This window comes from Pristis pectinata, chromosome 18 (genome assembly GCF_009764475.1).
Source record: "Pristis pectinata isolate sPriPec2 chromosome 18, sPriPec2.1.pri, whole genome shotgun sequence".
In the NCBI taxonomy this organism is placed as follows: Eukaryota; Metazoa; Chordata; class Chondrichthyes; order Rhinopristiformes; family Pristidae; genus Pristis; species Pristis pectinata.
This window is the reverse complement of record NC_067422.1, coordinates 37,035,318-37,047,438: the sequence shown is the minus strand read 5'-3', so window position 1 is coordinate 37,047,438 and position 12,121 is coordinate 37,035,318. Positions and strand designations below refer to the sequence as shown.

The 12,121-nt window shown below is 46.3% G+C and overlaps 1 protein-coding gene across 1 annotated transcript in view; it reads left to right on the top strand.

Moving 5' to 3' along the window:
• Positions 1 to 12,121, top strand: part of evpla (envoplakin a) — a 73,978-nt gene that overhangs the window by 45,367 nt on the left and 16,490 nt on the right. The window contains exons 10-15 of the mRNA XM_052032747.1: positions 5,644 to 5,766; positions 6,473 to 6,619; positions 6,938 to 7,092; positions 9,756 to 9,907; positions 10,434 to 10,591; positions 11,881 to 12,059. Of these exons, the coding sequence (XP_051888707.1) occupies positions 5,644 to 5,766; positions 6,473 to 6,619; positions 6,938 to 7,092; positions 9,756 to 9,907; positions 10,434 to 10,591; positions 11,881 to 12,059 (914 nt within the window). The remainder of the gene's footprint in view (positions 1 to 5,643; positions 5,767 to 6,472; positions 6,620 to 6,937; positions 7,093 to 9,755; positions 9,908 to 10,433; positions 10,592 to 11,880; positions 12,060 to 12,121) is intronic.

Below are 12,121 nucleotides of genomic sequence, written 5' to 3'. Positions count from 1 at the left end.
AGAAAGAGAAAAAAGTTTTGGCAAGTTCATGGGCAAAAATTGAGAACAGAATCTGGCATGGATAAAATGCTTATCCCATGATTGAACAACTTGGATTGAATACATTGATGTAGCACCTGGTATTCAGCAAAGCAGAACATTTTTAAATGGAGTGTGACCGTATAGCATTGGTATCCAGAGGACTCATGGTGTCCTTGTACTAAGTCACTGAAAGTTAACATGCAGGCTCTGCAGACAGTTAGAAAGGCAAGTGATAGGTTGGACATTATTGCAAGAAGATTTGAGTAGAACAGAAGAGATATTTTGCTTCAAGTGTATAGGGTCCTAGTGACTTTGCAGATGGAGTATAATGTACAGGTCTGGTCTCCTTACCCAAGAAAGGATTTACTTGCAATAAAGGGAGTGTAGCAAAGGTATTAAATCGATTCCTGGGATGGAGTGTGAGATGAGGTTAAGCAGACTCCCTAGAATTTAGAAGAATAAGAGGTGATCTCATCGAAGTGCAGGAACTTGACATGGGAGAAGTCCTGATGCAGGGTTTCGACCCGAAACGCCGACAGTTGCTTTCCTCCCACAGATTCTCCTCGAACTGCTGAGTTCCTCCAGCAGATTGTTTGCAGATTCCAGCATCCGCAGTCTCTTGTGTCTCTGTTGACATGGGGGATGCAGGGATGACGTTTCCCTTGGCTGGAATATCCAGAGCCAGGAGTCCCAGTCTCAAAATAAGAGGGTGGCCATTCACGATGGAGGTGGAGAGAAATGTTGTCACCCAGAGGGTAGAGAATCTTTGGAGGGTGGGAGGCTCTGTCACTGATGTTAAAGAATGAGGCTGCTTTTTTAAATGTTAAGGGAATCCAGGGACATGAGGTTAGTGCAGGAAAGCAGTGCTGAGGTAAAACATCCGCTGTAACTTTGTTAAATGGTGGTGCAGACATGAGGGACCAAATGGCCCACTCCTGTTCTATACCGACATGTCTATCCAGGGCCTCCTCTACTGCCACATTGAGGCCAGACACAGGCTGGAGGAACAACACCTCATGTTCCGCCTTGGGAGTCTCCAACCTGACGGCCTCAACATCGACTTTTCTAACTTCCAGTAACCCCTCCCCTTCTTTTTCTTCCCCACCCCCCCCAAACTCCTTTGTCTTCCCTTATTCCTGTGGCTCCCTTCCCCTGCCTTGATGAGCTGCCCATCTCCTCTCCTCCCCTCCCCCATCCTTTATTCCATGGTCCACTGCCCTCTCCTACTAGATTCCTTCTTCTTCAGCCCTTGGCCTCTTCTACCTCTCACCTCTCAGCTTATTACATCTCCCCCACCCACCTACCTACCTTCCTCCCCTCTCACCTGGACTCGCCTATCACCTGAGCTCACCTATCCCCTGCCCGTGTGTGATCCTCCCCCTCTCCCCCACCTTCTTATTCTGGCTTCTGCTCTCTTCCTTTCCAGTCCTGATGAAGGGTCTCGACCCGAAACATCGACTGTTTATTTCTCTCCATGGATGCTGCCTGACCTGCTGAGTTCCTCCAGCGCTTTTTGTGTATCGCTCCAGATTCCAGCATCTACAGAATTTCTGGTGTCCCTGTTCTATTTCTTATGTTCTTATATACTCTCTCCTTGCAGGCACTCTGGGATTTTGATCCTGGGCTAAACGGATTACATTATAATCACATTTTGTATAGACAAGGCTTGCAATCCCTAGAACATAGAAGTTCAAGATGTTTAAAAGGTTAGCAAGATTTGACAGGGTAACAATAGAGATGGTCAATCCTCTGAAGAGAGAAAGAAGATATAAAATTCGAGTGATGCCAAAAATCAGAGAGTACCTTCTGCACGCAGGGAGAAATTAGAACTCTCTGTCACCCAAAACACTGTAGATGTGAAGGTCAATTGAAATGTGTACAGTTTTGGTCACCACGTTATGGGGAATGTGTGCTTGCACTGCAGAGAACACTGAGGATGCTTCAAAAGGCTGGGGTTGTTTTTTTTGGAGCAGTGAAAATTGAGGAAGACTTGGATGAGGCAAGCCTAGATAGATAACATCAGATAACATCAGAAGGACTCAGGCAGAGTATACATTTAAAGTTATTGGTGGAAGGATTAGAGGGAGGCTGAGAAAAAGCATTTTCACCAAGGGGCACTGGATGTGGAGTTGAAAAGCCGTGACCTGCAGGGCTGGAAGGAGGGATTAAACTTGGATGGCCCTTTTCAACCAGCAACAGCAGAACGGACCAAATGGCTTATTTCTGGGAAGTGAATTTTCTGTGATCAATGAGTTATGTTGAAGCATATCGAGGGATGTGGGGCTGAGGGGGAACTGCTGAGGTGTAGGTCACCTGTAAACTAATTGATCTGACTGCCTTGAGGTTTGTTTGCACAACTCCAAGACCACTGCGGTGTGCAGCTGGAAATTCCTAACCTGGATTTGAGCAGTGTCATTCGGAGGGGTCTCAACACTTCTCGGGAAATTCTACCTCCAACTTTTCAGCAAGACATTTTGTTTAACCCAGCCCCTCTTAACCCAGCCACATTACACCTACAGTAATGTAAAACATGCAATTCATCTTCAGTGTCTCAATGGTCTGAAAAGCAAGGGTTCTTATCTAATCATGGGACATCCAGGTGTCAGAAACTCTGCTTCGCCTGAAGCTGCTGTTTAAAGGACTGCTGCTCAGACTGCCCTCTTTGTTCTCACAGAAACCTCAAATGCATTCTCACACGGGTAAATGGTAATTTGTATATTACTGTCACATGTACCAAGATACAGTGAAAAGCTTTTGCTTGTGTGCCATCCAGACAGATCATTCCATACAATGTACATCGAGGTAGTACAGAAGGAAAAGCAATAACAGAATGCAGAATATAGTGTTACAGTTACAGAGAAAGTGCAGTGCAGGTAGACAAAGTGCAAGGGCCACGATGAGGTAGATTGTGAGAGATCAGGAGTTCTTTATCGTACGAGAGGTCCGTTCAAGAGCCTTATAACAGCGGAATGTCCTTGAGCCTGGTGGTACATGTTTTCAAGCTTTTGTGTCTTTTGCCCAACGGAAGGGGGGGGAGAAGAGAGAATGACCAGGGTGGGAGGGGTCCTTGACTATTTTGGCTGCTTTCTCGAGGCAGTGGGATGTGTAGACAGAGTCAATGGAGGAGAGGCTGGTTTGTGTGATGGACTGGGCTGTGTTCACAACTCTCTGCAATTTCTTGTGGTCTTGGTCACAGCTGGAGTGCACTGCCCCAAGATTCCTGCCCACGGGGTAATTCCGACCGGTGCTGATCTCTGCCATATCTCTCAGTTTGCTGCTTGCTGCTGCGCTAGGGAGGTCTCCCTAAATCCACATCAAAGAGAGGAGACTTCATCTACTTTCCTTCAACCCCGGGAGCAGCCAGGGTGGGCACCGGGATTAGCCTGCATTGTGAATTCCCCAGACTGCAGGCACTGAGAGAGAGAGGCACATGAATCTTTACTGGCTGTACCCTTGGAGGAATGCTGTAGCTCTCAGACGGAAAAGATGTTCCTCCCATGGACACTAATCTTAACCAGCTTGTCCAGGTCCCTCTAACTTCCTGAGTGGACCCTCACAACCTCCCGCCCCCCCCATCCCTGCCGTCACAACAACATCCATCATTCACTCGTGACCCTGCCCTGTGGCAGGAGGGGTGCTGCTTGCGTTGCGGTATGCCCCTTGAAAAACTGGGTGCAAAGAACCTACCTGCTATGCCACATGCTGGCAGCTGCAAGAACTCGCAGCACATCAGTTGAGTGTCAGTGTCAGTGTGGTGGTCGCAGGGCAACCTGACTGCGCTGTTCTGTAAACGCTGCAGCTGAAGACCTTGATTTTTTTTGCGTGAAATTCACTTTGTGAGGGCAGTCCATAAAGCTGTTTAAACACCATTCAAAGGTTGCAAAGCAAATTCTACCCTGCTGTGTGTTATTTTGCAAAGATAGAGAGTAACTTTTTAAGAAACCTGATCATACAATTCTCATGGGTTTTGTGGATGTAAATTTGACCAATGGTAAATTGGTAAATTGGTTTATTACTGACACATGTACCGAGGTGTAGTGAAAAGCTTGGTTTTGCATGCCATCCATACAGACCATTTCATCACATCAATGCATTGAGGTAGTACAAGGGAAAAGCAATAACAGAATGCAGAATAGAGTGTTACAGTTACAGAGAAAGTGCAGTGCAGGCAGACAATAAGGTGCAAGGTCAGAACGAGGTAGATTGTGAGGTCAGAGTCCATCTTATCATATTAGGGAACCGTTTAATAGTCGTATAACAGCGGGATAGAAGCTGCCCCTGAGCCTGGTGTTACGTGAGTGCCAGAAAGATCAAAAAGGAGCTTACACTGGGACTGGGGAAGCATATTCCATCAGTGTGGGAATACGACCTTGGTGTTGTACAGCTCCTTCTGCAGCCTTTCAGGAGCCTGCTAAGATCAGTTTGTTGAACGGTCGTACCTTTGCACACTGCAGTCCCCAGCTGTGCTGGTGCAGCTGCAAAACCGCACCATGTGCTGAAGTATTTCTGCTTTCGCTCGACAGGAGAACTGGCTCCCCCTCCTCTCTCCTCCCTATCATCCCCTCCTATCCCATCTCTAACAGTGTACATCCTGGCAGGTGAGAATTTACTCAAAAGAAGAGCAAATACATTCAGCCTTCCAGAAGATAATGCAATACGTTACATAGAGTAAAGCATTGCCTTTCTTCTACCTGTCTGGCATTGCACCTTCCCTTGGATGATCTGCTCCTGTGGTTTCATTAATTACTAATCATTATTGTCCTTGAAGACCTTGTTTGGGTGTCAGCTAAGAACATGACTCACAAATTCCAACCATTAGGACTTTTACATAACAGGGAGTAACCCAACATCAAATTACCTTGTGGCAATGGGGAGAGTGGTGGAGCCTTATTGAATAGAGACACAAGAGACTGCAGATGCTGCAATCTGGAGCAATGTCCTGAAGCAGGGTTTCAACCTGAAACGTCGACACTTCCTTCCCCCCCCCCACCCCCTCACCACACAGATCTGCTCAACCCCCCTGAGTTCCTCCAGCAGATTGTTTGTTGCTTGATTGTGAATCCCTGTTCAGAGTGTACTATTTCCAAGTACCATCTCACACTACCTTGTGGGGTTTAAGGGTTTATCCATTCCATATCCATCCCTCACCCTGTGAGTCCAACATTTGCTGCCAGATTGGGTACAGTCCAATTTGAAATATCTCATCCATTGTTCAAATCCATGGTCTTGGCTTTCCCTATATCTCAGATCTCCTCCAGCTCCCCGGCCCTCTGAGATCTCTGTGCTCTTTCAGTTTTCTCCCCTGTGCATCCGATGTTGTCAACCATATTTTTAGTGCCCTAAGCTCTGGAATATCTCTCTAAACCACTCTGTGCCTCTACCTATTTTTCCTCCTTGAAACCTTTCTCCTTCACTGAGGCTTTGTTTACTTGTCCTGGTATCATCTCAAGGGCCTCAGTGTCAAATTGTGGTTGACAAAGCTTCTCTGTTACATCCTGAGCACGGTAATACGTCAATGCAAGTTGTTGTTCTGTTGTAGAAACTTGCCAACCTGTGAATTTCTTCCTTCCTCCACTGCTTCAAACTCTCTCACCCTTATTTTTATCTTCTCTTCCACCCCAGTTTCAGTATGACGCGGACAATCTCAGTCAGTCAATCAAAAAGCACAGTGCAGAGCTGGACAACAAGTTCTCCAAGTACAACGACAATCCCCGTGTTATGTCCGACCTGCTCCACCAGTTTGAGGTGAGTGCTTCCGGCCTTCATTAGAATCGAATCAACCTCTTTCCTTTCAATCCCACAGTACTGGAATTAGTACTGAAATTCCTGATGGACCAGATGATACGAAGTCTAAATTTTAGGATTGCCAGAGTTTCACCGTTATACTTGATGAACTAATTATCTCTTGGACACAGATGCATGCAACCTGGGAGAAAATTCATAGCGCTTAAAAATATGGAATGGTTTATAATGTGTTTGTATACGTTATGAATGCATTATACATAATGGATAAATCATACCATTTACCAGATTCCCAGATCCCTCAGTCTGCTTTGACTGGATTCACATCCTATTGTTTGGTTTGACCACATTCCCAGGTTTCCCATCTGCCTGCCACCCCCCCACACCTGGATCCACCCATCACCTGCCAGGTCTTGCCTCACCCCTTCCCTCTGCCTGTTTGTACTGACTATCTCCCCTCTATCTTTCAGTCCAGATGAAGGGTCTCGACCTGAAGTGTCGGCTGTCCATTTCCCTCCATGGATGCTGCCTGACCCGCTGAGTTCCTCCAGCATCTTGCGTGTTGTCCCACTCCCGTTTTACTGGATTCCCAGAACCCATTGTCTGGTTTGACTGAAATACTGGATCCCGCTCTCTTTTGTGACTAGATTCCCAGATCCCACTGTTGCGTTATGCAGGATCCTAACTCTCACTTCTTCCTCTCTCTCAGGGTGATGAGAAAAATATCATCCAAATGGACAAGGAGATGAACGATCTGAGGAGACGGAGCCAGCAGATTGCACCGCTGAAAGCCCGGCGCACTCCCGTTTCCAAACCCTTCCCAGTGACTGCCCTGTGTGACTGGGATGACAGACAGGTGAGAAGGAAGACAAGCCAACAATTAATTAACCGACCATCCGACACGTCTTTGGGATGAAACTGGAGGATGAGTGAGAAACCCAAGGCAGAACGTGCAAACTTCATAGAGACAGCACTGGAGGACAGGGCTGAACCTGGGCCAACGGCGGCTGTGAGGCACCATTATGAATCGCAGTGAATTATTCCTTACACAACGTCCTAAGTGACTGCGGCAGGGTTTTCAGAGCGAGAAAGACTGACAGTGCCAACCGGGCTGACTGGTCGTTCTGTAGTATCAGGAGGTTGACCTAAGTAGAATCCTTCTTGTCCTTTGCAGAATGAAGTAAGCCGTGGAGAGAAGCTAATGCTCCAGGACAATGACGATCTCGAGAACTGGGTGGTGGTGAATAGTTCAAAACAGACCAAGCGTGTCCCTGGGGTCTGCTTCAACATCCCTCCTCCTGACTCAGAGGTCATTGGTCGAGCAAACAGGTCAGCCCCATTGTAACTATGGTTTTTTTCTAAAGCTATTCTTCAAGGACAAGCCCAAACAGTGGTTATTTGCAAGCTCTTTGATTGTGTTGTTAATGGCAACCTGGGAGACCTGAATGTGGAAACTCAGGGTGGATGGATTTTCCACTATTTCTTGAACAAGCAAGGACATATTTGACTAACTTGACCAAAGCTTTGAGGAAATAATATGGAATATTGATGATGTGCGCTTGATGGAGTCTACATGGAAATTAGCTTGACGAGGTCCCACAAGGCAGATCGATAATAAGACCCATGGGATCCAAGGGAATTGGAAAACGGGATCCAAAACTGGCTTGAGGCGGGAAGAAAGGGTGAAGGTCAGAGGATGTTTTAGTGACTCGAGGGCTATTTGTTATGGACTTCTGCAGAGTCCAGCCCTGTACAACAGTCATTTAGACCTAAATGTAGGGGCCACGGTTAAAAAGTTTGCAGACGGCATAATATTTTGGTTGTGGATCGATTGGAAGGGAGGAAGTTGAAAGCTGGAAGAAAGTACCAATGGACCACGCAGGTGAGAAGGAAAATGGCAAAGTGGAATTCACTCCAGTGCAGTCTGACGTAAACTACCGAGGATGGTGAGGGTTTGTGGGGGGGAGAAATGAGGGCAAGAGAACACAGCAAATGGTGGGATATTGAGAAGTGTAGAGGACCGGTGGGAGTTTGCAGTGTATGTTCACACACCCCTGAAGGTAGTATTGGTATTGGTATTGGTATTGGTTTATTATTGTCACTTGTACCGAGGTACAGTGGAAAACTTGTCTTGCAATCCGATCGTACAGGTCAATTCATTACACAGTGCAGTTACATTGAGTTAGTACAGAGTGCATTGATGTAGTACAGGTAAAAACAATAACAGTACAGAGTAAAGTGTCACAGCTACAGAGAAAGTGCAGTGCAATAAGGTGCAAGGTCACAACAAGGTAGATCGTGAGGTCAGAGTCCATCTCACTGTATGAGGGAACCGTTCAATAGTCTTATCACAGTGGGGTAGAAGCTGTCCTTAAGCCTGGTGGTACGTGCCCTCAGGCTCCTGTATCTTCTACCTGATGGAAGAGGAGAGGAGAATGACCCGGGTGGGTGGGGTCTTTGATTATGCTGGCTGCTTCACCAAGGCAGCAAGAGGTAAAGACAGAGTCCAAGGAGGGGAGGCTGGTTTCTGTGATGCGCTGGGCTGTGTCCACGACTCTCTGCAGTTTCTTATAGTCCTGGGCAGACCAGTTGCCATACTAAGCCGTGATGCATCCAGATAGGATGCTTTCTATGGTGCACCGATAAAAGTTGGTGAGTAGTAGGTAAAATTGTTAAGGAAATATACAATAGTTTCCTTATAGTAAAGTATAGAATACAGAGAGTTCATGCTAGAACTGTATATAACTCTAGTTAGAATACAGTTTGTGAATTGTCCACAGCACTGGTTACCACAATGCAGGAAGGGTGTGACAGCATCGCAGAGATTATAGCAGAGACTTAATGAGGATGTTTGCAGCCTGTAGAACTTTAATTATGAGGGTGGGTTAGCTGGGATGGAGTTATTTACTTTAGAAGAGGGGAGATTAAATTTAGCTGCATAAAATTAGGAGAGACCTAAACAAGAAAGAGCAATTTCCATTAGCAGGCAGGCTGACAGGCAACATATTGTTAAGTTAATTTACTAAATTTAAACTACAAAAATAAGAGTGGTGCTAAGGAACAGAAAGATTTTGCCCCAAGACTCGTGGTGGGACAGAGGGTCTGGAACTGACTGCCTGACAGGGTGATGGAGGCAGGAAGGCTCAATGCATTCAGAAAGCCCCAATGCATTCAGAAAGCCCCTTGGTGAGCACTACAAAGACATGGACTAAGCTGGAAAGGGGGTTAGTTTGCATTGCCAGAATTGGACACAAATGAGCCGAAAGGGCCCCTTCTGTGCCTGGCGTATTCCCAGCCATTCTGTGGAATCTCTCAGCAACATTGTCAATTCATGTCAAAATGAGCCTGGACCCCAGGAAGATATGCATCGGAAACTTCCCGCTGAATGGCCCATTGGCATTCGATCGGAAAAGCCCAATTCCAGCCTGTGTTCGGTTCCCCCCCCCCCCAGTTCTGGAGCGGATCAGGGGAGACCCCAAGGACATTCTCAGTGCCTAATGTGCACGTCCCATTTAATACAATCAGCCACAGGCCAGAGCAATGGCGAACAGCACGGTCATTCTACTTCCCAGCGAGGACGTTTGCTTCACTTGTAAGGTAAAAATAGCTCCCTGTGTACTGCCCCATTGCTGTCAGACAAGTAAGGTATGGGTATGTAAAGCTTCCTCTACACCATCTCATCAAGCACTCCCTGGGCAAGTACACCACAGTCAGACACACAACAAATCTCTCTTTGCACTGTCCTGCCAAATGTTCCCATGTTTTCAGTGCACTTTCAGTCAAATCTCAACAGAGTCTTACCCACATTCTAACCAAGGGTTCAGTCCAGTGGAAGGGTCTCGACCCGAAACTTTGACTGTCCGTTTCCCTCCACAGATGCTGCCTGACCTGCTGAGTTCCTCCAGCACTTTTTGTGTGTTGCTCCAGATGTCCAGCATCTGCAGTCTCTCTTGTGTCTTCCATTCAGTCAGTATTTTGCTGTTTGTCTCCAGATTGGCAAAGGACTTGGATGATTTGAAGAGGAAACGGTCAGACACTGAGAACAAGTTGAAAAACCATTACAATGAGTTAAGGCAAATGAAGCCCACATTACAGGACTACCCAACCATGCAGACCAATTTGTTAACCCAGTCTGCAGCACCAGGTGAGGAAGGGGTGTTAAAGGAACATTATATTTTTTATTTGCTGTCTTTCATTCAGTGGAGTGTCTCCAAGTGACAGATCCAAGCGCCAATAAGATATCTTTATTGGTCACATGTACATCGAAACACACAGCGAAATACATCTTTTTGCGTAGAGTGTGCTGGGGGGCAGCCCGCAAGTGTCGCCACGCTTCCGGCACCAACATAGCATGCCCACAACTTCCTAACCCCTACATCTTTGGAATGTGGGAGGAAAACCCGGAGCACCCGGAGGAAACCCACGCAGACACGGGGAGAACGTACAAACTCCTACAGACAGCGGCCAGAATTGAACCCGGGTCGCTGGCACTGTAATAGCGTTGTGCTAACCGCTACACTATGGTGTTGTGGTGCTCAGTGCCCTTGTGCTGAATCTGTGGGTCTACCTTAACCCTAGACCTGAGCCCTTCTTCCAAACCTGCTACCATTTCTGCTATCTGTCTCTGCTGTGTGGCTTGACTGGTCACTTGTCTGTTCGCCTTGGTTCAGGAGAGGATGATCCCCAGAGCAAAGATCTCCTGTCCAAGCTCAACAAGATCAACGACAACCTGGGAGAGACTGAGAAGGAGGTGATGTCCCAGCTTCACATGCCAATCAACCGGAGTGCTCCCACTCAGGACATTGCTGACCGTCTCAAGGACCAGCAGGTAGGAATGGCCAATCACCTGAAATGGAAAAAAAACAGAGCATGGCGGAACTACTCGACAGGTCAGGCGGCACCTGTGGGGAGAGAAGCAGAGTTAATGTTTCAGGTCGATGACTTTTCATCAGAACCAGAAAAATGTTAGAAACCAGGCACGTCTTAAGTTGCGGAGAAGATGGAAGGGTGGAGAGAACAAAGGGGTGTCTGAGATACGGCAGAGACCGAGTGAGACTGGATGATGCAAATAGTGGTAGTGTCAGCAGAGAGAGGGCACTGAAGGCTTGTTAACAGCAGCTGATCTGTCCGAAGGAGGTGTAAATAGAAGGAAATTAATCAGGTAAAAGGCAGACATATCCCTAGGAGGTGGTGAGATGAAAGAGATCTGAGAATGTTAAAAAAAAATCCTTGGGGATAGTGGGGAAAGATTTCAGTTGCAGTGATTTTCGGTCAGTACTACCAGACTGCTGTGCACAACTATCTGATCCGTGAGGACAGACCTGTCCCCAGGATAGGACTGTGTGGTTATTGTAAGGCTTTGTTTTTTAAGTGGAGCATGAAGCCATGTGCGTAGTAGAATTGACAGTGAACCCCCGTTACATCAGTTCAGGTAACAGAAATTCATCCTTATGGAAATCGCAAATTTCTACCAAAAATCTTGAGCAATGGAATAAAAATTCACTCTTACAGGATTTATGTGTAAAAAAAAAACATAAAATGTACACAGAGAACTGAACTAATTTACCAAGGACAATAATCATTGGTTCACAGCGTGAGGTCACTTAAGAGGTTTGCTTTGGAAACTGACACAGCAATCTCTTCTATTGATACATGTACAATGATACCTTATCAAACAACATAACATCCATTTCTAGTTAATTAAAACAACAACCTTTTCTCTTCTGCCGACAATACAATCAGAATACCTTTTTCTACAGACCACATACCCACTGGAGCATTACTGTTGATAGAAAAACTTCCCACAGGAATATATCTCCTCTTATTACATGGGATTCAATGGGAATAAAGGGCTCATGTTACGGACAATTGTGATTCAATTTTTCTCGAGGAAAGCAATCCCACCGTAACATGGTGGTGAACTGTATTCTGCAGAGTCCAATTCTTGCTCAGGTATGGTGTGGGAAAGTATCAACAGAAGGACTTAAGGGATAATGTTCATCCTGAGGGAGGCATATTTATATTGAATGGAAAATAAAGGATTAGTTCCTTTGATGGATTACATGTGAAGATTTACTAGAACGTATGGTCAACTTACCCACTTGACTCTATTTGCAGAATATAAATAGCCGGTTGCAGAAGATTGGAGTTGAGAAGGACTCCGTAAAGAAAGAGTGTGAATCACACCTTCTGAAGAAGCCCACAGGGCCCTCGGCATCGCTGCTTCCAAAAAAACTCAATGACGTGACGAATAAGCACAAAAATGTCACCTCACTGGCCAACCTATACCAGAACAAGTGAGTTCATGGCACCCACCTCCATTGTTTCTCCCTCCCTCCCTTGGGTTTTCCAGCTTCCT